We start from the raw sequence: 27353 nt of genomic DNA on the forward strand, positions 1-27353 counted from the left end.
ACAATGTACTTTCTTCCAGCCGCCCCTTCGCTCTTGTCGCCGCCTGGCCTCGTCGCGGCACCTGCGCCTTTGCCGTTCGGCACCTCCATGAAGGAGATGCCGATGATATCTTTCAGCAGCAGCAACCCCTCCACCGCCGTTTCCGCGGCGCCGCCGTCGTACGAGGCTGTCGCTCTCGACCCAAAAGGGCCTCGGAGCCAGACAAACCTCTTCGTTCGCAAGCTGGCCTCGGCTGTGACGGAGGATGATATGCGCAAGCTGTTCGAGCAGTACGGCACAATCATGTCCTTTGCTCTCATGCGTGACATCCACACTGGCGAGAGCCTCGGGACTGCCTTCGTACGCTACAGCACCCACGAGGAAGCCCGCGCGGCAATGGCGGCTCTCGACGGCCGCGAGCTCTACGGACGTCCCATTTCCATTCAATGGGCAAAGCGCGAGCACGACAGCACCCCGTGCGGGGACGCTCGCCGCAAGATTCGCAAGCTCTTTGTGCGCAACATTCCTCTTGACGTGACCTCACGTGACCTCCGCCAGATCTTCTCCAAGTTCGGGTCTATCAGCAACGTCACATTGCACAGCGACACGGCCCCTGCGGCGGCTCGTGACAACAGTGACAGCTCACGCCCGGGCACCCAGCCGCGCAACATTGCCTTCATTCTCTTCCAGGAAGACGACGTCGCGGAGCAGGCGGTGAGCGTGCTGCACAACACGTGCCCGTTCGAGAGCTGCGAGGGAATCCCGCTCATGGTGAAGCTGGCGGAGGACAACCGGGACCGTATCGACCGCAAGCAGCGCTTCTGCGAAAGTAGCGTGGTGAACACGAATGGCAAGGCACTGGCGGCATCTGTGATGCAGAGCGGCCACATCTCCACGGCTGCTTCCGTCTCGCCCATGACAGTACCTCTCTCCACTCCAGCCTCGGCAGCACTCTCACCGGTGACGCTATCGATGGATGTCAGCCAAAGCAGTCCCCTTTTCATGCCGGATTGCCATACGTCTTCGCTGCCGCCAAATGGGCAGCCAACACTGCCCTTCACGGTTTCAGCACCGACAGCCACAGCGTCACCGTTGCTTCAAACTGCGATCGATGCGAGCGGGAACACTACGTACCTCTACGTCTCATCCGCACCAAACAACGGCGTCGCGCAACAAGTTCTCACAGCTACCCCGGCTACTGGTCAGTACGTCATAGCATCCAGTGGGCACCAGAGCTTTTCTGCGGCGAGCAGGGTTGCTTCGCAGACGTCGCAGCCGTCGCAGGCGTTATACACAGCGGCTGCGTCTTCCACTATGCCGCAGTACTATCAGGCAGTGGCGCTGCCGCAGGTCTTTGTGGACGCGCAGGGCCAGCCGCTGCAGCCCCAGTCGAACGTTTTCGTCCCTGGCTACTACCCCTATTCCCCAAACCCGCCGTCCCCTCAGCAACTGCCACAGCAGGTGTCGCTCGTCGATATGCAAGGCTCGCCCGTTACACAACCGCTGCAGGCCAGCCCGCCGACCCCACAGGCGGCCAGCGAAGTTTTCCTGAACCATTCGCCGCCACAGCGCCAAATGGCACACGTGCAGCCGGCCTTCTCAGTCTCGTCTCAGCTGAGCGGCGCTGGTGGCGTGTCAGAGCCGTTCGCCAATTCCCTCTTTTCTGCCACTAACAGCCCAGTGAACGCGGCCTTCAACCCGACCAGCAGTATGCTGTCTCAGTGGCAGGCCCCGGCGACCCTGGTACCGCACAGCGCCACAGCGCCGCCTGTTGCCCATACCGAAGCGCGCAAGCACACCTTCGGTGGACTGACAAACGACGGGGCACCCACCAGTGCACCGGTGCGCGAGGTGTCGATGCCCTTCGTGGCGCCGTGTGCTGAGGATGGCGAGATAGAGTGGGGGAGCGTTTCTACAAACATACCTGCTTCCACTGGTGCCGCACGAGGTTCGTGATGAATGGAAAACGCTGGAGAAAAGGCAGAAGAGGTCGACACACAGACGGGCGTATACCGGCCTAGACGCTACTACGTCAGCAGCGGCGTACTTGAGTGTCGCCTTCTCTATTCATGTGTCTCTGTGCGTGTGTGTGTGTGCCTCCCTCTCTTTCTTTCCCTCCTCGTTTCGCCTTTTTTGTTCTCACTGTGCACTGTGTATCGCTTTATGTCTGCGGTCTGCGGTTTACCGTTTTCTGTTTGCCTTCGATGAACGCTGTGTTTTGCTTCGCTTACTTCCCTTTTTTTGCTGTTGCTCTCAGCAGGGCTCGATGTATAAACATCCGCTCGTTTTCTCTGCCTGTGCGCATTCGTGGAGGCGATCGTCTGCGTCTGCTCGCGCCGCCAAGACCATTCTCATGCAGCTGCACAACCGTTTTCACACGGGTGGACTGACGTCCCCTTTTTTCCCCTCTGTTGTTTAAGTATGCGAACCTCTGCGTTGCAATCGTTGGTGCGCCTGTGCGGAGTCTGAAGGGCTGCGGAGGGAACGCGAGGGCAGACAAGGGAAGTGACAACGACGATAGAGGGCGTTAGCAGGAAAGAGGATGCCCCCCTCCGAAAAAAAAAATGAGCATCGAAGAAAGAGAGGGCGGGGGGGGCATATGGAGAAACGAGGTGCATCGACAGAGCCGATGCGCGGGCAGCATCGGTTGCGTTTAACTCTTCTATTTAAACATTCTGATTCTTGCGCGTTTTCTTATAATTTCCTTTGTTTTCGCTTTCTCGCCCTCTGCGTCTCTATCTATCGAAGAGGCGCCGCCACCTGTTTCTTCAGCTCATCTTCGGCCCTCTTTGCTGTGACCCGGACTCTCCTGTAGCTTTCCCGAAAGTCCTTGCTCCGCCTTTTCCCCCACCCCCCTTTGTCCACCCTTTTCGTCTTCGGGGTCGCATTCTTTCTTATTGCTCTGCCGTGCCTACGTGGTTCTCCTTTCAGGTTGAGGGACCAGAACCTGGTAGTGCACCGCGTCCTCCCCAGTCCACTCGATGTGTACCCCCGCCTTTGGTTTCGCAGCGTATATGCGGTGCGTTTCCTTGTGCTCATCTTGAATCCTGATAGTGATGCAATTTCGTGTTGCTAACGTTACGGCGGATACGTGTGTTGATGCGCTCCTCTCCCCCTCCTTTGAATGGCCATCACTATTTTTTGTTGGCGTCTCCTATTTCGCCTTTGCTTTGCCGAAAGGCTTTTGTGTCTTCGAACTGCTTCGTTTGTGTATTGTGATCAGGTGCGCACGTGCAGGTGCCGTCTCTCTCTCTTGGCCGATGCCAAATGCTCTGACTCTCTTGGCGCTTGTATCGGCCTTGCGTGGGGCGGGAGTGGGATGCATGCGCAAAAAGAAAGATATAATAGCAGCAGCAACGAGGAGGAGCGACGCCAAAGGGGGGGGCACCATCAAAGGAAAGGCTATGCTCATGAGGAAACAGATGGAAAGAGGAAAACGGGCACGATAGGATCGACGAAAGCGCAGCTCTTCCTCCCTCCCTTCCTCTCTATCGTCCGCTCTAAGCTGGAAACGCTGCTTCTCTTTAAGGCCTTCCCCTTTCTCTGTTGGTGCTTCGCACTCATGTGGAGGTCTTAGCCTCCGGCCCTTCACGGTGCTTGTGGTGCCGCTTTTTTTGTTTCGATCGACTTCCCGACGCTTTCCCCTTTCTCTGCCTTTTCCTGTGAACCTTGCACTTGACGGTTGCTCCGCATGTGTCTCTGCGCCTTATCGAACAGCGTCGTTCGCGGCAGCGCCATCTATGGCAGTGGCGACAAGGAATGCACGTTCCTTCCTTTGCGCTTGCGCCTCACAGACGCATCATCGAGCTTAGCCAGCAGCTTCTCGCGCTGCCGCCTTCTTTGCAGGGCGTGCGCTCCTTACTGCCTTCTTGACCTCTCCCCCTTCCTTCCTTTTCCCCTTCCTCCGAGTGTGCGGCTGTCGCGCTTAGTTTGCGCATTTTTTGTCCATTCTTTTTCCCTATTTCTGCTCCCTTTCGTCTATTTTGTTTCTGAGTGTGTGTTCGGAGCATCCCTCCCCCTCCCCTCCCCTTCCTTTCGGCTCACGTTTCGTTTCTTCTTTCCCCATCGTGCGAGTTCGCCATATGTTTCTTCGATCGCTCCCTAAGGAGGCGCTTTCCCATGTACTTATATACATATATACCTATATAGTTGTCCCTCTCCTTCGCGTTCCGTCCGTGTGGGGCGCTCTGCTGCTGCTGCTGCTCTCTTGTTTCAAGGGGTTTAGCCGGAAATCAACCGCTTATGCTATCCCTTGGTGGTGGCGCGTTCATGTTGATGACTCTCTCCCCATCTCACCTTCCAAACGCACCGGCGACCCTGAAAGGCGCGCGTGTGTGTGTGCTCGCCACAGAACAAAAAGCACACACACACAGTGAGGGAGAAGCAGATGCGGGCACCTCAGGGAAGAGTTAAAAAAAAGACTGGGAAAATTTTTTTGAAAATTCTCTTCCACCGGAAGCTAATGCAAAAGGGGGCACGCTGGCAGCTTACAGTGAAGGAGAAAAGGCAAATAGAAAGCCTGCGGATTAGGTGTGTACGTGTGTGCATGCCGCCAAGGAGCCGAGTGCGTTCGGTCACACACAGGCTAGGGGCGATATACGGCTGACGCGCGCCGTTTCCCATTGCTGCCATATCGGCGCGCATAGAACGGAGGCAGAAGGAAAAAAGGCGGAAGGGAAAGAGGTAAAAGAAGTAGAAAAGGTGACTGAAGGAGAAGGAGAGCGGCGGCGCAGCACACGATGCGAACGCTGGCGCAAAGACACGAGGTTCAGCCTGCCTTATCCGCAGTGTACCGCTAGGTTCTCTGCCCCCCCTTCCCTCTTTGCTCCACTCGCCTCTCAGGCCCTCTTCCCCTTTTCGTCTTCACCTTTTTTTTTGGTTCACTCCAGCAGCGCGACATTTCCTCTCCCTTTTCTCTGTATCTTCTTTTCTTTGCTTTATTAGCGCTTTTCTCCTCCTTTCTTTGGGGTTGCCCTCTTCCCGCCTCCTCCCTCCTCAGGCCCTCAGCTGCACCCTCTCCTTCTCCGTTTGCCTCCTCTGTAGTGCCCGCATAACGAGAAAAAGATTTAGGATCGGCACAGACCTCTAGACGTGCGTGTCTGTATGTCGTTGCCACAGGCGCGTTGAGGATCGAAGCCTTCTGCGCTGCTCCATCATGTTTTTTTTCCCTTTTTCATTGCTTCCCATTTCGTGCGTGTCCTGTTGTGCGCCTTCACATCGCCTTGGCTGTTGCCTGTGCGTCTCCCGCTACCCTCGCCTCTCGTTGCTTTTTTTTTCCTCCGTGAGCGCCTCGCTCTGTGCTCCTCTATAGCGTGTACTGCTGCATTGCTTTCTTACCTTCTTTTCCCAGCCTCTCCACTATTCGTAATTATGACCCAGGCAGATGCCGCTCCGCTCACGTGTGCCCATCTCCGTCACCAAGAACACATCTTCTTTGGCTTCTTGGGCCATCTCTCTTGCTTCTCTCTCTTCTTTTTTTATTCCCTTTAGATCATGGTACGCGCGGATCGATGCTGCCGTTTTTTTCGTTTCCCCTTTTCTTAACCCCATCCCCTTGCCTTCCGGGAGAGAGGGCTATCCACACCCGCACACCGGCACATCATTCACGAGGCCGCTTTCCCGCGCATACGAGTCCTCCCCCGACACGTATGCTACAGCCCACCCAATGATTGCCTGCACCCCCCTCTTTTGCTTCGCCTTCGCCCTCCTCACTTGCACTCGAAGAGAGGGGTCCAAAGGGGTACATGCACTTCACCCCCACCCCCATCCAGTTTCATTCCACCCTCCCCTCTCCTCCCCCATCTGAACCACGCACATCCGCAGCACGGCAGACGAAGAAAAAGCCAAGGGCCGCGAAAGCCCTAGAAGAAGCGGAAAAAAGGGACTTCAGCCCAGGGCTACGTGGATGGACGCTGCTGGCGTTCTCTTCTCGTTTTGTTTTCCCTTCTTCCCGTCCCTGTTCTTTTTTTTCGTTCCGTTCCATTGCATCTCCTTTTCGCCCTTCACAATGCTGCTCATTTCTCTCTTTCCGGCTCAGTCTCTCGTGTACTCGCTGCCTCCTCCGCGTTGGGAGAGCTCCGCACCAGCGCGGCGGCGCTTGCACCACTGGCCTTGCGTCAGCGTCACACACACACACGAACACACATCTTTCTCTCCGCCGGTCGCCTTCTCTCTCTCTCTTCTCCTCTTTGCCCGTGCACCAAAATTTTCTTTTCGTAATCCGTCTCTCTTTCGCTTCGATGATGTTGCCATATTACGTTTCGGTTGCTCGTGCTCTCTCAGGCGCGGCCGCGGGTGCCTTCCAATTTTGAGCCGACGTTTTGTTTCTCCGTTGTTTTTTTTTGTTGTTGTGTGTCTCTGTCTTCTCTTTCCACAGCCCCTGTACGCCCAACGCAAATTTTCTTTTCCTCTTCCCCCCTTCCACTCTGTGTTTCCTCGATTTCTCTCTGCGTCTGCGTGTCGCTGCCTACGGCAGCCGCTTTCTTCGTTCCTTCTTTTGATGTTACATAAGTCTCTTTGGTGAGCGCTCTGTACATTTTTCTTTTCAGTTTGCGCGTTGGCTTTTTTTAGTCGATTCACCCCCTCTTTCTGGGCTTATCTTCCTCTTCTTTTTGTTCCCTTCTCCTCCCACCTTAAGCTGTCCACGTACGCACTTCTTTTTTTTTTCTTCCTCTTCTGTGCGTGTTTCTTTGTTTCTCCTCCTCGCCTATCTGACTCTCTCACTCATTCTCCTCCTTTCAATGCTCAGCTCCTTCAAGTATATCTGTTTTCATTCGTCTTCCCTTTTTTCTGTTGCTTTCCTCTCCTTCTGTATATACTTTCTGCGCTTTCCCCCCACTGCGTTTATTTACTTTGACTCTGTTATCGCTTTGTGCGTGCTCTCATCTTCTGTGCTCTTCTCGCGTTGCGCAATGATTGCCGACGCCGCTTCTTTTTCTTGGTTACCTTTGCTTTCCCTTTGGCTAACTTTTCCTTTTCCTCTGCCCTCTTTTTTTTTTTGACGACCTCTTTCTCTTTCTTTCTCTCTCTCCTGTATTTACGTCAGGGTTAATTTTTTTTTGTTGCGCATGCTGTTCCTTCCGCGCCTTTAGCTTTGCTTTGCTCGCGCTCACCTCCTCCTCCTCCCCACCTGATCCTTATAGTCATGCGGGACCCACATCTTTTGTGCGCAGTATTGTTCCAAAAGGAACGTGTTGCATACATGCTTGAACAGTGGCGTCTGCCTGTGTGCGTCTCTGCATGGATATTTCGTACCTGCCGTCTCTCTCATCGATGCTTCGTTGAGGAAGCCCATTTCAGGCCGGCCACGCTCGCAGATCACGACACGGTGCAGGAGTCAACATGTGTATGTATTTTAGATGCGGTTCAACTTTTGTTTCTTGTTCCTCTGCATTTTGCCTTAGCAGGGCAGCGTAGAGTAGCAAAAGTCAGGCGATGGCCGAAAAATCTATCGAAAAGCTGAAGCAAAAAAAAGGGAAAGAGACGTTTAGAAAGAAAAAAGGAGGAGCGAAGCACTCTCTTTATAGGACCGGAAACACACACACACACACACGCACAGGCTAAGAGAGCGGTGAAAAAGGCATCGTCTGCGTGCAAGCGCCTTCTTGTGAAGGCATCATGCCACACTCACTCATTTGCATACGCGCGCAGATCTGTACTCAGAATGCGTCTCAGCAGAGCCTACAGAAATTTGCCTCCAACGAGGAAACAAAAAAAAAAGGGACTCACCAATAGTGAGAGATGCTTGCGCATATGCATGAGATGCTTCTCAGCGTGTTGCCTCCTTCTTTTCCTGCGTGCGCGTCTGCGTCTGCCTCTGCGTCTGTGTGGATTGTGTATGGGTGCCTGTGTCCTTCGTCAAGTTAGGTGACTGCACTTATGTAGAGTGTAGGACGAGAGCTCCAGGAATTCAACAAGCGTCAGCAGAGACATCAACAACGAAGTAACATCGCCATTATCCCGTGGCCCTTGCAGGCATGCGTGCGTGTGCTTGTATGCGTGTGTGCGGTGCTGCCGCATCCCAAGGTCAGCTTTCGTGTTCTCGCTCTTGCCAGAGGTGCTCGTTTCTCTTTCTTTGTTTCGTTGTGGGTGGGGCTCTGGTGTTCCCCTCGCTCTTTTTTTGTGCTCTGTCGAAAGCGGCCGCCCTCCCTTTCCAAAGATTCCCTTCCTGCTGTCGCTGCTTACCGTCACCCCACCCCTTCACACCCCTTTTCCTCTCTTTCATCCTTCGTTTTCTTTCTCTCGTGCTTGGTTCGCCTTTTCTTTTCGCTCCTTTCCATTGGCAGTGCTTCCTCTCGTCTTTCTCCGGCGGCGGCGGCGGACACGCGCATTGGCTCTCTCTCTCCACTTCTACTCTACCCCTCTACTCTCCCCCTTCTTTTCTTTTTTTGCTCTGAGCCCAGTGCGTTGATGCGCCTCCTTCTCCACACTTCTTTTCTCATTTCTGGAGTCTTCGCCTCCGTGCTCCATCCCGGCATGAGTGTGCGGAGAGAGGCGCGAGAGATGCTTCTATCCTCACCTTCCCTGCGTTTTGTTTCGCGTACCTCTCCTTCCTGTTTCATCCTTGCCTGCGTTCGCCCCTTTCCACTTTGTACAGTATTCCTCCTCTCCTCTTTCTCATCCTAGTGACACCGGCCGCACGCACGCCTTCACGGACACCGCCTTCCTCAGCAAACGAAAGGCACAACGCGCCTGTTCACCTCCCTCTCTCTCCCTCTCTCTCCCCTCCCCTCCCCTCCCCTCCCTCTCTCCAGTCAAAGAAAACAGAGGAAAAAGCGGCAAAGGGCTGCGAAGACGACGGTGACGGCGATGTGCGGATAATACGGTGCGGATAGTAGTAGCAATAGCGAAGAGAAAAAAACGAAAAGAATACGCTTGTGCGAGTGGCGGCGTGTAAATGCGTCTCTCTCTTGTTGCTCTCGCGGTGTGCTCGCTTGTGCACTCTCTTTCTACACTGCCCGCTTCATCTTCTGCAGAAGTGTGGGTGTGGATACGCATGAGCAACTCTATTTCAGTCGCTTTCCGCTTTGCCAGGCTCGAGGCTTCCCTTTTTCTTTTGTGGTGTGGTGCTAGTATGTATGCGCCTGCGCTAAAATCAAGATGTGTGCTTGTGGATACACTGATACGGGCACCAACACCGGCAGAGAGGCCCGCGGGGAGGCTCACGGGACACTCTTCTGGACACCCACTCTCCTACTCGTTGTAGATGGAGTCTCTCTACGGTACGCGCCCATGAGTACTCCATTCCACACACTTAAGCGCAGGCGTCCCCCTTTTTTCCAAACAGATGCACATACACGTGTGAGAGTCGACTAGAGACCTGCGCAGACAGACCTGCGAGCCGAGCGAAGTTGAGGGAGGAAATGTACATAAAAAAAAGATGAAGATGACGCAGAGAATAAGGCAGAGGCGAGGAGAAGGCGATGCCAAGGAGGAAAGGGTGTGCAGAGCGCACGTCAGCACTGCCTCACCGTCCTTGGCGAGCATATTGGGCCCTTTCCTCCCCATCCCCTTTCCCTGTCTTGGCCTCGTGTTTTCTCTCGCGTTGTCTTCTGTGTCTCCCTTTGTATCCGCTCGCGTCTGTCGATGTGTGTGCGTGTGCGTGTGTGTGCGTTGTCGTGCGGAATGGCTTCCATTCCTCTTTTTTGCCCCTTTTGCTGTGAATGTTGTCTTGCTGCTTCTTCACCACCCATCTTTTCTTTCTTCCTCTCTCTTCCTCTCTTGGTTATCTCCGTCATGATTGCTCGATGCGTCCGCGCAAATCCACCCACACACGACGATCTCGTGCGGGACCTATTAGACGGCTCGACTCCCGCGCACAGGCGAATAGGACCGCCGCTCTCGCCACCTCTTTCCCCTCCGCCTGTGAACCTTCTCTTTCACCAACTCGTGGGCTTTCCCGTCACTTTTCACCCCACCTCGTCGGCGAATCCTTTTCATATGTGCCGTTGCTTCCCCCCTCCGCCCCCAACGTTTTCGTAGCTCCGAGTGCGCGCGCGCATCAGGACTTCACGTGGATGTAGCGCGTGTCACCGCATGTGCAAGGCATACGCACTCTTTGCTCTCCCCTTTTCCCCACTCCATTTTCCCTTTTCTCTTTTCACTGGCAGCCTTTGCTGCCCAACCAGGCGGCCCGCTCCTCGCCCCTGCCGTTTTCATCTTCCTCTGTGCGCCCCTGACACCTCGGCGAGCAAAGCTAACCCTCGCGTAGTGTGAAGGCAGCGCCGCACCACCAAAGAAGAGGCGAAACGCAGCCAAGCACGAGGGAGGGAGGAAAAAAAAGAGAAGACAGAGCAACGACGGCAACGGTGACCAGCACACAGACGCTGCACATGGTGTGTGTGCGTCTGTTTGACCTTCATTTTTATTTTCGCCTTGTTTTGCTAACTGAATCACCTACAAAACAGGCCCACCTGCCTATCTTTAAGGAGGGACCTCCAGGGCGAAGGGCTGCAACGTGGTGCAGGGGAAGAAGAGGTGAACGTGTATCGGGCGAACGCTGCGCAGTCTGGCTGCTGCAGCCATGCGTTGAATGCCTACATCAGCTAACTTCTCACGGTACGAGGGGATGCCTAAAAGAGAAAAAAAAGAACTCACGCATGCTCGAGGTGGCGTACACGTGTGATTAATCCCCTACACGACGTCGCTGCTGCCCTTCTGCATCTCGCTCACTCTCTGGGCGACGACGGTGCGGCTCCCTGAGCGTCTCTTTAGTGCCGATTCTTGATACGCATTTTTTTTTCGTCTTCCATTCTTTTTTTAGCTCTTTTCGCCATTTTTCTCTGTTTGCGCTTGTGCGAGCACGCGGCACTTTGCCATGTATCGAAGGCTCTTTGCTGGCGCTGTGTGCGCGTGTTTGTCCTCGTCTTTCTTTTTCGATTCGGACCATAAAAGTGCCTGTGAGGGTGCCCCTTTGTGTGGTGACCTATCGCGATATCTGTGGCTTCCCTCATACCTTCCGCCCTTGATGTGTTTGAGTGTCTATTCGCCTGTTTTGGGCGTGCTAACTCACTCTATAGGCTCGCTTTCTCTCTCTCTCTATGGAGCCGCCCTTCTGGCCACTGCGTCTTTGTGTTTTCTGCGCTAACAGACGTGCATGTGTATTTTTGGTCTGCATGCTTTGGCCTCTGCGGTGCCTACGAGACGTCTTCAGAGAGTCGGTCATTCCTGCTCGTCTTCTCTTCGCCTTTCCTACCCTCCTCAGGGTGCCATTCGATGCTTCTGAGCACCCCACACCAGCCCTTTGCTGAGCCACCGGTAGAGAACAGCATACACACTCACACAATTGCATCACCACCGATGTGGTGGGCATGCGCTGCCTGGCACCTGTTCTTGCCTTCTCCCGTTTTTCTTGCTTTGGCAGTTCCTTCCTCATTGGCGCGCTGATGAAGGTCAGCACACCGAACGCGAGCCCAAAGTTTCAACGGCACACAGGGGGCAACAGCAGTCAAAGAAAAAAAATAACACCAACAACAAAAAGATAGCATCGTTCATCTTATCGAACGCAAACACGCAGCACCTTTTTTTTCATGTGTGTGCCTGTATGTGTTGGTGCCGGGCGCAGCCGAGCGAGAGGAAAGGAGGGAAAGACACGCGCACGGCCAAGGGATACCGCGAGGAGAGGTGTAAGCTTCGCACCGCAAGAAAGTACGAACGTCGAAGGCGCTCCCCTGCGACGCCTCTGCTTCTCTCGAAGTGCGCCTTCTATTGTAGGACTCAAAGGTTTTCGATTGTGGCGGAGGCAGTGAAAGAAAAAAATGGGTGCTATGGGCGGTCCGTATGGCTGCAGTAGCGAAACGTCTGCTCTGGCTTCGAGTGCCGCCGTCTGGCACCTCCTAGGCTTTTACGGGGGAGGGGGTGTATCGAGGGCTTGGGAAGACGGAAGAGCGGGTGGTATGCCCCGTCGAACCTTCTTCCTTCCCCCCTCGCATGCCTCAACCGGCGACGCCCTTCTGAGCTCGTTGCATCCGGCATCTGCGTGCGCCTCTGACCCCTTTCCCCCTTGTGTCTATCATCGACGTGACTTGTATCCTCTACCTTTCCACGCCTTTCCTTCATTCTCTCCTCTCTCATTCGACATCATAACCGCCGAGGGGCCTAAGGTGCGGCCGCACAGCCCTAACCGCTGCGGACCCAAAGAGCCCACTTTAAGTCGGGTGGAAAAGAACTACCGCACTCGGCACCGCCTGCTCCCAGGAAGCCGTGATCTGGTCCTCGTTGGTGACTCGCTTTCCCCGAATCTTTAGAATCGGCCCGCGCACGGCACAGGCCCCCGCCGCCATGACCTAGACGGTCTTTCGGTGTCGCGTATATGACGGGCGTGACGCGGCACTGCCAGAGAAAAGGACGGCGTGGGGCTAGCAGCGGGCGACGCCTTCGACCTCTTCCGCTCATTGCGCCGCTGCTGTTCGCGCCGGCCCACCCTCGGCGGCGGGGGCGCCGGAGAAAGAGGGAGTGCGCCGGCTGCGTTGCAAGGAGGAACAGGTGCCGCCACGGGCGTGCAGCGCTCGAGGTGGCAGGCAGCGCAGAGTGCTGCGGCCTCCGCCCTTGCCGTGGTAGGTGAAGAGCGCGGCAACATTCGGAGGCGACTCATCTTGTGGCTACGGGTGAGGGAGGGGAGGCGAGCAAACCGGCCCAGTGCTCTGTGCAGCGCAGATGAGGAGTGAGGGACGTGAGCAGCGTCGCTCCGACAGGGTTTTACGCGAGCCATGAGGCAATGCGAATGATGGCTGCCGCGCTCGCCGGCCACCCCTCTCCCACACCGCGCGACCTGCCGCGAATGCGGAAGCTCATGTGTGGATGGGCGGCATGCAGCTTGCAGGCACATGCCGAGCAGCGCAGCCTGCAGGGGTGGAGGCAGCGGGCCGGCTCAGCGTCAGTCCCAGCCAGGCGGGAGCCGAGGGCACTCCTCTTCCCCCGCCCACCCCTCCTCGCCCAATCTTGTGGGGTTGCCCTTGTCGCGTGCGACGGCAGGGCGAGGCCGGTCGGCATCGGGGAGGAAAAGACCGCCACGTAACGGCGCACGGAATCAGCGTGATGCCGGACGACGGGGCCACCTCGAGCGTCTCCTGCGGCGACTGTGCGGCTGCCGGCGCGAGCCGCGATGAAGCCGTGCTCACCGGCTTCGATGGCGTTGCAATGGGGCGCGGCGACCACTCTTGATGCGGTGGCGCCGCTTGCTGCGTGGCTCATCGCTGGCCGCGCTGTGGGCGAGTACGCAGGGCGGACGGAGCAAGCTGTGCCGGTGCACCGCGGCGAGCACACCACGCGCGTCATCACGCCGATGACGGCGGCCAACGCGTCGTGCGACGAATATGCGGCCCCTTCCCTCCTTTTGTTTACTCTTCCTGTTGGAGCATCGGCCTCCACCTCATGCGGACGGCGCGACTGCCTTCGCTGCTGCCGGCAACGGGCTACTCGCACATTGGTGCCGTCAACACGCGGCTCCGTGAGTCACCCCTGCCATAGGCGATGCACGGCCCGCTGCATACAGCCCGGCGAGGGAAGCCCACCGAGGGGCCTCGCTGCGCTGGCGAACACCAGGCGCGAAGGGCTACCCTTGGCGACACAGGGAAGGGTGATGCAGGCTGCTGGAAGAGCCGGTGATGCTGCTTTCGTCTCCGTACACACAGACCCAGAGCTCCTAAGCGTATCATTGTTCTTGCAGAAAAGGCGCACTCTATTCCGCCCTGCATGACCTCTGGTGCGTGTGACCGCAGGCACAACGCCCGGAACGCTCGATGCGATCGAAGTGCATATGCTGACTCACCCACGGCGTCTTCACATGCAGCTTACTCACGCTCTCTGCCTTCTCCCCCTACGCTCTCTTCCTCTCACGTTGGCCAATAATAAAAAAAGGCACGACTCAGCTGCGCATACATGAAGAGAAGAGAAGCATACACACACGCACGCACACTCATCGACATAACGCGATCACACGCGCACTTCACCCTTCATCTCTCGCCTGTCTTATTCCACGCTTAGGACGAGGAGCTTGTTTGTCCACGGGTCGTCTGTGGTACGCGCAAACACCTTCGACGGAAGAAAACCACCAGCCAAAAAAGAAGACACGGCAGCGGAGAAGAAGCGAACGAATCGTCATCCTCATTCCACTCACCCATCCGTCTCTCTTTGAATAGCTGCGACGAAGAGGATTCTGTTCCTTCATTTGCCGCCATCAGTTGGACTGCCTTTTGGCTCTCCGCCTCTGTCGCTGTATTCGGTGTGTGCCCCGCATTTTTTCTTGTCTGTTCTTCCGGCCTTTTTTTCTCCTCCCCCTCTCTCTGATTCGTTTTCTCTGGTTGTCTTCTCCCCCCTCCCTCCCTCCCCAGCTTCCCTCTCTGTGCGTGCAGCTCTCGTGCTAAGCACTTTGGGCGTGTCTGTGAGGCCGCTTGAGTTTCTTTTTTTCTTCGCTGTGCTGGTAACTGCGTCCTAGGCCTCCTTCCCTTTTCAGCTCCCTTCGGTATTAAACGTGCGTGAGTGTGTGTATGTGTGCACTCCTCATGTGAGTCTGCTCGGCTCCCTCACTTCTTTTGTTCCTCTCCTCTTGCCGTCTCCTTCCTCCTTTGACCCCTGCAGGCAAACACAAGTCACACCGACAACCACTTTTATATCCTCAATTTTCTTGCGCCTCCCCCCTCCGTCTCTCCGCCCGCTTCCCTTTCTCCGGCTCGTGCGAGTGTTTCTTCTTTTTTTTCTTTCCCATCGACTTCTCTTACGGACGTTTGCTTCTCCTCCATTTGTGCATATAAACCGTTTATTTATTTATATATTTTTTGTGCGATTTCGAACGTCTTATTTTTTTATGCTTTAGTCACTCCCTTTCCCCCTCTCGCTCTCATCCTCTTCCTCCTCCTTAGCCCTTTCATTGACACGTTCAGTTTCCTCAGCGAAAGGACGTCGGAAGAAATTGTTTCCTTTTGTAAGGATAGTGTGTCAATTTTTTTCCTTTTCGCATAGCGGTGCGTTCTCTCTTTCCGTCTCTCGGCGCGTGGGTGAACTAATCGTCTTGCTCATCGTGACACGTGCGTTTGGGTTCGCCTTCCTCTCCTTTCAGCTCCTGTGTTCGCCAACACGGACGTGCGGGTAAGACAACTGTGATCAGACCCACACACGCACACTTATACAGACGCGTACCTCACAGAAGAAAAGCGAACATATTCTTCTGTTATTACGCTCCTCCTTTTCTTTTTTTTTCGCCTGACGGTGTGGACTGCGAAGCTGCAAAGCACAACGAGAGAAACTGACAAAAGGTAACGGCTTCATTTTTCGCCCCCTCTCCTCCGCCTCCCCCGAAAAAAAAAGCTGTAAAACGTTTTCCCCCATTCTGGAGGGAGCTCATACCAAAGAAGAGAAACGGAGACGGGGAGCAAACAAGTCAGAAACGGCAAGAGAAGTGCGATCCAGAAAGGAGAAATTGCAAGTAACTGAAAGAAGAGTGTGTGGGTAGGTGCGCGTTTGTGTGTGAGGGGAGTGGGTGAGCCTTTTTTGTGTGTGTGCGTGTGTGTGCATGCGCTTGAGCGCCACGGAAGTATAGTGGCTCCCCACGTTTTTTATTATACGGATCCGTACTTACTTTACTTTTTGCCATTCCTTTTTTCCTTTGAACAATTTTGCTTCTTCGTCTGCCTCGCATACGCGCTGTGGGTAAGCGGAAACACTTACTGGCGCGGGCATTACCTGTGTGCCTGTGTACCCGGGCAGGCCTGCTCTTGGCTGCACTTCTCACTTCTCCTCGTTTTGATTTTGTCTGTTTGCTTTGCGTTTCAACTGTGAGCTACACTTCCGTCTTTTTTTGTACTCATTCCTTTTTTCGCCTTCCTTTTCCCCCCTCTCTCCTTCCGTTGCGCTCAACTTGTGTGTGTGTGTGCTTTCCCATCTTTGTTTTACTTTTTACTGTGTGAATATATTTTTCGCTCTCACACGCCCGTTTTTTTTTTTTTTGCTTTACTCGTGTACTGACGCTGCTCGCTTAGCAGTCAGCTCGTCTCTCCTCTTACCGGTCCACCTTCAGTTTTTTTTTCCCTCTTCTCTCGGTAGTGTGCTTGCGCGCCTTTACCCCCTTTTTTCTTTCGATTGTGTCCGCATCCTCCCCCCTTCCCCTACCATCCCAGAAGTACCGGGTTACATTGCTATTTCGTTTTTGTTGCGGCGTGGAGAGTGTCATTGCTGCCTCTCGACCTGCCTTGTACTTCTCTCTTGCGCTTTTCGAGTGGCGCACCCCGCGAATCCCACGTTTTCGTCGCGGTACCTCTTCACTCTTGAAGAAGATAGCCGGACAAGGCGTGTCTTGGGCGTCGTTCTGCAAAGCAGACTGGCATTTACCAAACAGGGATTGCTATTCACTCTGCACCACCACCACCACCCCCTCCCAGCAGGCCCACTTCGTTCGGTACATTGGCCTCTCGCAGGCTTTTCATTCAGTAGCTGTGCCCCCCCTCTCTCTCCCTCCCTCTCCCCCCTCTCTCGCCTCATTTATCTGTTTACTCCCATTCGCTGAGAGCCTTCTCGCTCTGCCGCCTCCCCTTTTTTTGTATCAGTATTAGTTCTGCTGTGAAGCCGTCGTGCGGGGACGGTTACAGAAGCAACAAAAAAGCAACAGCGCCGTAGCAGCTGCCTTCCTTTTCGACGGACGTTGCACGCGAAGAGGAACGTTAGCGGAAACAACATCAAAAGGAGTAAGTGGCACCATACGACGAGGAGTAAGAGAGCACACGAGAGCCGTTTCTGTTTTGTTGTGAAGCGCTCATCACGTGCTGACGGCTTTCTTTTGCAGTCTTTCTCCCTTCTTATTTTTTTTCTTATATGTTTCACAGTCCTTTCGTGTTCCACGCCCCTCGACGTCTCGACATTTCTGCCTCCGTCGATTTTCCTCTTCACTTGCCGATTTGGTGGGATTCATTTTTCGCTCCCTTTTCTGTTTAATAGAAGCAGATCAGCGCGGGACGAACGAACGTCTTTCGGGCCCTCTTTTTTTTCGGGTTGTGTCGCTTGCTCACCATTACGAGAGTGCCCGCGTGCAGCACGTTTCCGTCTCATCATCCTCATCCATTTGTGTCTCGAACTCGGTTTCGTTGGCATTCTGAAGAGGTCTCGAGGGAGCAGTAGAGCCTGCCGACGACGGAGTCGGGAGAGATACCAAGAAAAAACTCACGGAGTCGGTGAAAGCGTTCACTAATATATATACACACACATATATATATATATATATACATAAATATATGTGTATGCTGATACACATTGACTTTAAACAAAGAGGAAGACTACCGCCTCAAACAAACAAACGTGCAATAATCGTAGGTGCCTCAGCGTTGTTCCCTTTCCTTTTTTTTAGTCGTCTCCCTTCGTCCGTCGCTGTACTGCGCTGCGTTGCGCCTCTCTGCCTCTTTAGACATACCTTTTTGCGTTGTGCTCGTGATTACATTCGTTTCAATCACTCACATACACACACTCTCTCTAACTTTATTTTTTTTCTCTCTTTTCCGTAACTCCTTTTATATTACGATCGACGTTTTTCCCTTTGCATTTGTTTTGCTTTCGTTTCGTTGCCGTCGCGAAACCTCGACCTCTTTCCGATTCTCCTCCTTCCTCACTCGTCCTTCGTTTTTTTCTTTTATGTGTATAATATATTATAATCCAGCGTAAGCCCATCACTCTTTTCTTCTGCGTTCTACTCCGTCCACGGACTTTTTCATTTCATCGCTTCTGCCCAAAAAGGACACGCCGCAGGGAGACAGAGAAGTAAAGCCAAAACACACACAGAGGCGTTGCGAAAGGAGGTAAACGTACGCATACACACACACACAGACAGACACAGGCTCATATATATGTATATATATATGTAAGGGAGCTCACGAGTCAGCATCGAACGATATTTTCTCTTTTCACGCTCTCCCCCGCAGTTCGCAGCTTTTTCGACGGGCTGTCCAGCGCTTAGGACACGTCTCTCTGTCTCTCTCTCATTTTGTGGATTCTCCTTGCGGGATCGCCTTCTGCTTCGCCCACTCCCTTTTCTCTGTCGCCTGACGCCTTTGGTGGTGTGGTCGTTATTTTATATATACACGCACACATCTTTGACACCTTTTTCGGTCCTTTTCGGGTCCCCCTCTTTTTTTCTTTTGCTGTGCTTTCTTCTCGATCTTTGTGCGTCGCCGCTGCGCTGCATTTTCCCTCTTTTATCCTGTACGCCTCGGCCTGCGCTGGGGCGCTTCCTATTCGTGGTGGCTGGCGTTTTCTTTTGGTGCTGTGCATAAATAGTTTGTCCCCTCCTCCCCCCGCTTTTCTCATTTTCTCTCCCTCATCATGAAGAGAAGCAGCAGTAAGCCGATGGGGACGGCTTCCCCAATGCTCATCGATGCAGAGCAGCGGCCACTGCTGCATCTGCATGCGGCATCCTTTTCATCGGCTGGCACCTCGCCGATGAGCGCAACAAGGCTGCGCCAATCGCCCGGCGGAGCGGCGCCCGCGTCGAGGCAGTCACCGGCCTCTGCGCCGATGCTCACAGGAGGAGGCGGGTCCCACACAGGTTTTCCAGTTCGTTCGGTAGGGTATGTGCAGCAGCCGTTCCGCACAGACGCCGTCTGCGGCTGCTCTCCCATCAACTACGGCACTGCCGTTGCTATGGCAGCTTCTCGTTCGATGCCGGCCCTCTCGGTGGAGCGTCTCGGCGAGCCGGTGCTTATGCAAGGGCCGATGGGTACGGCGGCCGCTGCTGCAATGGCCATGAGCTTTGCGACCCCGCTCTCTGGCGAGCTGGACGCGCTGTCCACTCCACCGTCCTCCATGGCCACACCCGCAAACTGGAATGTTTCGACGACCGAATACCCGAGTCTGACGGCGAGGTCACCCATGCCAACGCCCATGACGCCGACAGAGCATAGCAGCACGAATCTGATCCTCTACAACGTCGGCCCCGACATGACAGAGGCTGCCTTGCAGAACATGTTCGAACCATTTGGCGAGGTGGTGAGCTCTGCTGTAATGCGTGACATACATACGGGTGCGAGCCTGGGTACAGCTTTTGTGCGTTATGCGTACCACGCGGATGCACGCCGCGCTCTGGAGACCTTCAGCGACCGTGCGAACCCGGTGTGCTTGCACGAATCGAAGCCGCTAGTGGTCCAATGGGCTCGGAAGCAGCACGACGGTGCTCCTGCTGGCGAGGCGCGCAAGAAGATCATGAAGCTCTTTGTGCGTAACGTTCCTCTCGACTGCACTGCTGAGGATCTGGAGGAGCTGTTCGGGGCGTACGGCAGTGTGCGCCAGGTGACACTGCACAAGGACACGTCTCCGGTCCAGGATGAGGCGATGGTGCGACTGATTGCGTTTGTGATCTACACCGAGGAGGGCGCAGCGGAGCGGGCGGCGCGGGAGGTGCACAACACGAAGCCGTTTGCGTCGTGCAACGGCATCCCCATCATGGTGAAGCTGGCTGAGAGCAGTCAGCGACGGCGGTTTATGAAGAATGCGGAGGCGGTTGGACCGATTTCACTGGCAGCTGTCTCGGCTGGGTTCCCTGCAGCGCGCACATCGCCCATGGCGCCTGGGATGAATAGCTCGCCGTTCGACTTTGCCTCGGCGGCACAGCCACACCAACAGCACCTCCAGCAGCCGCAGCAGGCGACTGCACCTCAGCAGGTCATGCATGAGGCTAACGGCTTTGAGGTATCCTCTTCGTCTTACAGTATGCCCGTTTTTGAGAGCACTACGATGTATCCTCCGCCCGATCCTCGCGAGGGGTCCATGGGCAGCTACCACGGCACGATACAGCCGTTGCTGGTGAGCGTCTCGGGGGGTGGCACGCCTGCTGCCATGACTCCGCTGGCGTCCAGCATCATGGGAGGCTCCACGGGGCGGTATCATCAGCTAACGCCGGCCCATGCAGTTGATAAGGAGGGCCGTGTCAGCCCGCACTCATCAGCAGCCGGGTCAGTATTGGCACATTCTTATCGCCGACCTGCCTCGCTTTCCTTCGACGCTAACGCTGCGGCCGCTAACGGTGCCTTTTCGGCCTCCTCGAAGTTCAACTATCAGAACCTTTCTGACGGTATGGCCGGCGGCTGCAGTGCGGGCGGCTGCCCCAACGGCAGTTTCTTGTACTGCGACAGCACCACAGGCGATACCAATACCACCGTCATCACTGCTGCACCGGACTGCGAGCTTTCGCACACGCTGGCCTCCTGCCCATGCAGCGAGGCCAGTGGCGGCTACTTTCCCCCGAACGGCAGCTTCACAGCGTCGCCACAGCTCACTCGAAAGGGCGTGGAGGCGACTCCTTCGCCGACAGCTACTGCCGCCGCTTTTGCCGTTGGCTCAGCCCCGCCACCTGGGCCTCTGCGCTCCGGCGCTGCTCCGTCCGTGGCGCTCTCCAGTGCATGTGGGAGTCTGCAGCAGAGTACTGGGCTTCAACGCACCCCTCCAGCGAACATGACAGTGACGGGTTCTGTGGCTGCAAGCCGCCTCGTCTCCGCCGCTTTCGTGCCGGCAAGTGGTCAGGCAGGTGCAGTTCCTCCGCCCTCTGCGAGGCCGCCCGCGGCCAGCAGCATGTGTACTCCTGACATGGGCTTTACTACACCCAACGGCAGCAGCACAGTCTCTATGAATGCAGCGGCTCACAATAGGGAGTCGCCGACGAGGCGCACGGATGCGTCTGAGTCGTGGCGCCGTGCTGTGCGGACACATGTGCACAACACGAAGCTCCAAAACGAGCGCTGCAACGCGAGCAGCTCCCTGCCATCTACACCATCCGTAAGCATCAGCAGCACCGCACCCACACCGGCTACGCCACCGCCGGTAGCCGCGCCAAAAGGGATTGTGTTGTCCCTCAGCTGTATCCAACCCTCCGCCACCGGCAGCACACCACCGAGGTCGCCCATCTACAGTCCGACGCAATCAAATGCCCCGGCGGACCCGAAGTCGGCCGGTCCCGGTGCTCTTCCACCGGGTCGGATGAGGTATTACCACAATCCCTATTCCTCTGAAAGCACTAAACTGTTCTGCTGACAGACATGCCTGCACATGCGCTCCGTTGTACCTCCAATAGCGAGAGCAGAGCGGTGGATAGGAGCACAGATTGCTCATCGCACGCGTGCAAGGCCCGCCTCGGCATGCAGAGCGTGGTGCGAGTGACTCGTTTCGAATTTGGGCTCGCAGTATCCACCGCCGCTGCATTGCTAAGGGTCTGCGTAACTCTCTCTCGCTTTCTCTAGAAAGAGCGAGCGAGCGTGAGGCTCGTGGCGGAAGCCCGCTATAACGGCATGATAGGGGCGCGAAGGGGAGCGTGAGGAGTGCACGAGGCGTGTGTGTGTGTGAAGAGGTGAGCCCGAGGGAACAAATACTGCATCTCCGTGTATGCATATGTACCGATGTTACCGACACTCACGAGAGTCGGCCGTAGAGAAATCGGTGACGCGGATGCTGTACACTGGCCGCCCTTCTTGCCTGTTCTCGCCCTTCAACCTCTCCACACCTTTGCCCTAAACTCAGCGCGATGACCTCTTTCTCGGGTTCAATTGCCCTCCTTTGGAATTCGCTGCACCTTCCCTGCACTCTGCATTGACGTTGATCGATGTCTCCTCTTTTCTGTTGCTCGCTTGCCTCTCTCCCTCCCGTGCTCCATGTATATAGCCTGCTCCGCGCTTGACGTGGAAAAGCATTTTGTTCTTGTGCCACATTTATCCTCCTCCAACATGTGCCTCTTCCCCCCTCCCCCTTCCGTCTTCGTCCCACCTTTAGCTTTGACACGGCGAGCTCGGTAATGGGTGTGCAAAGGCATTGCTGAAGCTCCCCTATAATTCTTTGTTGGCTCTTTTTCTTTTCGCCTTGGTGCCTCGCACATAAGTACCCGGGCGCCGGCCCCTTTCCGAGCACCGCGCGCGCAAGCCCCCTTTCTCTTTCCCCTCTTCTCCGCACACAGTCACCACGTGCAGCTTCACGTGATGCTCCACGGCGGGCTGCAGGCCTAGTCTGCAGGTGAAGAGCAACCCAGCAGCGCATGAAAAGAGGCTCCTCCCGTTCTTGAAGGCTCCGGTGCTCGGTGTCGACAGACGGTGCTCTACGCATAGACACCTGAGCCAGGTACGGCTGTGGTGCCTCGCAATACTCATACGCTCCTAACTCGTCCGGCAAGGGACAGCAGCATGCATCTCTGCGGCTATTGCGTCGAGTGTGATGCAATCGATTTGGGATTTGACCTCGTGCGAGTGCAACCGACCTGCTGAGGGGCAGGGGAAGAACGCGCCCTTGCCACTCCGGACTCTCTTTCTCGGCCTCTAACACCTTCAGCCCGGCTTTTTCCGTCCGCTAGGCGTGCTCATCCTGAGGGGGTGCGGATTTCGGAGAGAACAGGTGGTGTCTCGGCGGCCACCGGCTGGCCCCGATGCCCGGCTCTGTCGCGGCGCATGCGGGCAAGGCACCCAGGACTCGCTCCCCAGCCCACGTCGCCGTCGTGACGCAGGCGCCAAGAGCGGGGTGTGCGAGCGTCGCCGGCACGGTGTATCGCACCCAAACAGGGCCCCCGCGGCCGAGAGGGGCAGGGGCGATTGGCGAACAGGGCGCGAGGAAGCCTGCACCAGGCAACGCCGACGTGCGTGCGCGCCGACGTGTGCGGCATCCCCGGCGTCCGACCAGGTGCGGCGACACGGCGAGTCCCCTCCCCCTCCCCAGAATCGCGGCGGCGAGCCGTCCAGGCTCGGATGTGTGGCGTCTCCAGAGCGCATTAGGGGATGCAGCGGCTGTGCGCGGCTGGGGGCGAGGCACGGCATGGCACGGGGGCTGTCGGCGTGCCCTGGCCTGGCGCTGGTCGGCATCCGCCCTGGCGGCCCTCGGGCGTGCGCCTGGGCCGCCGCCTTTGTGCTTGAGCGTGCCCGCTGCCCGCGTGGGTGAGGGCGTGCAGCCCGACCGAGGCCCGTTTTGCGCTGGTCGGGCAGCAGGCGTCCGCGGAAAGGTGTGGGAGGGGGCGGTGGAGGAGCCGTTGGGCCGCATGGGCCGATTCAGCGGCAGGAGAAGGGGGCGCGCCCTGGACGGCGGAGGCGGGCGCGCTCTGGTTGAATGCGCCCATTTATCGGCTTTGTGAAGGTGGGCACGTCGTGAGAACACACCGGCCAGCGTTGTTATATGCGTGCATTGGTATGTGGTGGCCCCCTTTCTCGGTCTGCCTCTGCCTGTGTGACTGTATGTGTGCTAGTTGGCATTGCGGCATGCCTATCGCCGATGTTGTTGTTTGGCCACGTTTTTGGTATGCGTTGGCCTTCACACGGAGGCTTCTTGTCGTTTCATGTCTCTTTTTTAGTGGTGCTTGCGGTGTCGCCCTGCGCCCGTGCACAGACAGCGTCGCGTATGCATTCTTGCGTCGTTGATCTGCACCCCTGGCCTCTGCCCGGTTGCCGCTTCCCTTCCTCTGTTATGAGGGGACGGCGATGGACCGTTCGCACGACCCGGGCGGTGCACGATGGCTTGCTCCTACCCAGCTGTTTCCTCTCGCGTTCTGACGTGCGTTGTTGGCTCGAGCATCCTCGTGTGGCTTGACTGGTCGTGTCTTGTCTTGCTGCGTGGTGTACTCAAGGAGGTCTCGTTCGTTTTTAGGTTCCGTTGGGAGGGAAGGGGAGCGGGTGTATGCCGAGAAGGAAGCAACGGGCCACGCATGGCCAATTTTCGATTTGGCCGTGTCTCCCTCTTTCGCCTTTTCCATGGAAGGTGATCCGTTAGGTCTCCCTTTCATTCCCCTTCCATATCAACCATACAACTCTCGTCAAGTCTACTCTCCATGAGTCGCTGCGTTTCAGTTTCTATCTCTGGGTTGCTTCTGTTCATTAGATAGATGTACTTCATTGCGTTTTCGTCTCTCGCATGCGTATGTGCGACGCTGTCGCACTCCCGCCCGTTGTACCTCTTTGCAAGCTTGTGTGCGTCTGGGCATTGGTGAAAAGGTGCGCGCGCATCAACTTTTTCTTTCCGGCTAGGAGGGGGTGGGGGCGGGGCTTCGGATGCTCGGACTCTGTCGTGTGCGCACGTACCCGCCGCATCTTTTTTCTTCGTTCGCCTTCCGTGCGCAGCCCTTCTTCCGTTGTGCCTTTAGCGCGGGGTGTACCTTTTTTTCTTGCAATACCTCTCTGTCCTCTACCCCACCCTCCACTGTCTCCTTCCCTCCCACGCATTCCCACGTGAGAAATAGACGTTTGGATGTCGCCTCGCCTCCTCCCTGTCTCTCTATATAGATGCATATACGTGTACATGTGTATAGAGAAAAGTGCCTGAAGGCTTCGCCACCCGCCTGGAATGAGGAGGAGGTGAAGGGACGCTTTTCCTCTTTTATGATCAGCACTGCAACGGCTCCCCTCCTCCCTCCCTCCCCTCTTTCCTCTATTTTCTGTTGACTCACTGATGTCTCCACAGAGATGCCTCCGAATGTTGAGCTCTCTTTCGCGCCTTCTTTTCTTCCCTGGCCTGTCCGCTGACATTGTTTACCGTTCGTCGCGTTTCTTTCGTCATGATTGTTTCCAGGCGCCGACGGAGAGCCCTCCCCAGGTCCTGCCCTTCCTAAACGCCCACGGCCATGGATGTCTGTTGCTCTCATGCTGGCTCGGTTCAGGGTGGCGCGCGACTTCCGCTACCCTTCCCCCCTCCATCTCCTCCTCTCCGCTCTCCCTCTCTTCCCCCTCTCCCTTTCCTCCACATGCTGCGCTGTTTCCCCTCTTCCGCCTCGCATTCTCTATCTCTTTCCCTTTTGGCGCGAACGCAAAAAAAAAGCCCTTATACATCACCCGTCACCGCACTCGGTGCGTCTTTTTCTCTCGGACAGCTTCCTTCAGTGCTTCTGTCTCCTTGGATGGCTCAAGGTTGCGGGAGAGCCTATCTATTCGGTACCAGTGCTCGTGTGTGAACGTTTGCCCGCTTCTGCGATCGCCTTTCGGCGTGTCATGGAACGGAGTCCTTCTCCCCCGCCATATCGCTCTTCGAGCCGTGTGTGTGTGCTTTGTGGCGGGTTTGGTGGACAGAAAAGCGGCAAGTGAACTTCCTCGACTTCTCAGGCTGTTCGTTTGTTGTTTTTGTACTAGACGCTCTCGCCTCCGCCTGTCTTTCTTTCTCTTCCCACTTTTCGGGGGGGGGAGGAGGGGAAGAAAAACAACGGCATCCGATTTCTTCTCTTCTCAAAGGCGGCGGTCTTGCAGCTGCTCTCCAGCGTCTATAAAGCCTGCGCCGTCGATAAGGCATCCCCTTCGTGTATGGGACAGCGTTCACTGCTGCGCGATACGACCTTTCCTCATTCTTTTGTACACTCTTCCCTCCTTCCTCCTCTTCTCCGCATGTTCTCATTCAGCGTCTTGCGAGCGCTTCTCTTTTCGTTCACTGTTTTTGTCCCTTTCACGCGTTTTTTTTCTGTTTGCGGTCACATTGATCACTGACAGCCCGTCTCCCTCTCTCTCTCGCTCTTTCTCGGGCCTCGGCCTCGCTTCTTGGCGGCGCCCTCTGGAGTACATGATGTTGCTCGCGTATCATCTTTTCTCTTCTCTTCTTCGTCACCCGCATCCTCCTCTTCCATTTCCCCAAAACTTACCGGATATTCTCCTTCCAATGCTCGTGATGCGGCCTTTGCTTGTCACGCTCGTTGACTTCATGGCCGTTGTGTGTGTGTGTGCTTCTGCACCTCTGAGAGAGGGATCGAGCGCACAGCAGCAGCAACAGCAGAAACGCGACAAAACCGGAAGAGAATACTCATTGAACGTCGTTGCAGATCGTGCAAATCGAAGGCGCGCGCATCTATCTATCTATATGCATACTTGTACACACGCACACACGTTTTTTTTTCTCTCACGCCTCTCGGCGTATATATATATATTTGTGTTTGCCTTTCTCTTTCCTCCTCCGCTGCCATTCGTCGCTTCTCCATGCGCGGTGGCGCTGACGTCGCGTGATGACGGAGAGAAAGGGGGAGGGGTGGGGGGGCGGTGAATCGACCAAAAGTAATGGAAATCGACATGTGTTTTTTTTCCCTCGGCATACGAGAAGTAGAGAGGGGTGGGGTGAAGGGCGAACGTGCGCGTATCGGCACTGTCGCCGCTTTGCACCTCAGCGACAGAGTGAGACCAGACACGGTAACCTATCGAAGTAGAGCGCATTACCCGCCAAATAGCCCGCAGTCAAGGAAGTTGTTACCCTTGCGCCTCCCTCTTTTTTTCCCGTTCTCTTCATGTTGAAGGCCCAGCCCTTCCACTTTCTTGCCTCTCAATGCTTTCCCGTCGCTCAGAGTTTGGCGCAAGCGCTGTATCGCCCTTCCCATCTTTTTCCATTGGCCCTTCTGACGTATCGGCACTTCTCGTCTTTCAGGTCGAGGCGGGGACTGCCTTCCTCGATTCTCGTCTTTGGATTTTCCCCCTGGGTCCCGATCTTTTCTTCTCAACGTTAGCGCTCTATTTTTTTTCTTCTCTTTCTCCCTAACGTTTTAGTGTCCCCCTCTGTCGCGTGCGCGTGCGTGAGTGTACGTGTGTGTTTTGCTGTACGGAAGGCTTTTTGTTCCTTGCTGTTGCACTCGCCTTCCACCGTTGCTGCTCTCTTCCATTTCGAACTCGACCGGCTCTCGCGGGAAGACACATTGTGTCTCTCTTTCAGCATAGGCGCACGCACATGCGCATGCGAGGATGGCGCACAGTACGATGACGAGCCAACCGGACGGTAAAAAAGACACCACGCACGCTAAGTGAGCACACCCGGACAGCCACATACATTTTCTGCCGGTAGCTGCTCTTCAAGATCCTCATGCGTCGACATATCTCCCCCCCACTCTCTTCTGTTATGAGTGTGTGCTTGCGTTTGCCACCTGCCATCACCTCACGTCTCTCTGCATGAACGAGGCCTCTTCTCAGATCGGATATAAATATATTTATAAATATATCTCAGTGATACGGAGCTGACCTCCCCACATCCTCCTCCCTTTTGCCCGTCGTCTTCAGCTTCTTCGCGTCTGGCTGCTGTTAGCCAAGAGGTGAATTACCCCCCTTTCCGTCTCTCTTGTGGCTTCTGCGTGGGTGCCCAAAGCGCTTCCTTTTTTTGTTTAAACGATGCAGGCGAGCTCTGCAAGCTTTCAGTCTCAAGAGAAAAGGGAAGCATATATATATATGTCTGTGTGTGTCTGTGTGTACGCTTGCGCGGGTGAGTATCAGTGGGCGTCCTCTCGCTCACTCCTTCCCACCCGGTGGAGCGCTGCTTATGCAGTTTCCGCTTCATCTTGAGCGCACTCATTCGTGAGTTTCTTTTTATCTCGCGCGCGATGTCATTCTCCTCCTCTGTTTCCATTGGTGTGCGTGTGCTTCTGCGCTTCATCCGCTTTGAGAGGATGCGTAGCCCATCCGCCTTTCTGGCTCTTCTTCTCTTCCATTCAA

At 55.7% G+C, this 27353-nt stretch overlaps 2 protein-coding genes across 2 annotated transcripts; both read left to right on the forward strand.

The window, feature by feature from the left end:
• Positions 1 to 3: 3 nt before the first annotated feature.
• On the forward strand, positions 4 to 1935 carry LSCM1_04430 (uncharacterized protein; the record flags this gene model as incomplete). Its single annotated transcript, XM_067321939.1, has 1 exon — positions 4 to 1935. The coding sequence occupies one exon, from the start codon at positions 4 to 6 to the stop codon at positions 1933 to 1935; it is 1932 nt and encodes a 643-aa protein (XP_067177034.1).
• Positions 1936 to 18279: 16344 nt separating this feature from the next.
• On the forward strand, positions 18280 to 20979 carry LSCM1_04431 (uncharacterized protein; the record flags this gene model as incomplete). Its single annotated transcript, XM_067321940.1, has 1 exon — positions 18280 to 20979. The coding sequence occupies one exon, from the start codon at positions 18280 to 18282 to the stop codon at positions 20977 to 20979; it is 2700 nt and encodes an 899-aa protein (XP_067177035.1).
• Between the last annotated feature and the right edge of the window lie 6374 nt (positions 20980 to 27353).

This window comes from Leishmania martiniquensis, chromosome 29 (genome assembly GCF_017916325.1).
Source record: "Leishmania martiniquensis isolate LSCM1 chromosome 29, whole genome shotgun sequence".
Classification (NCBI taxonomy): domain Eukaryota; phylum Euglenozoa; class Kinetoplastea; order Trypanosomatida; family Trypanosomatidae; genus Leishmania; species Leishmania martiniquensis.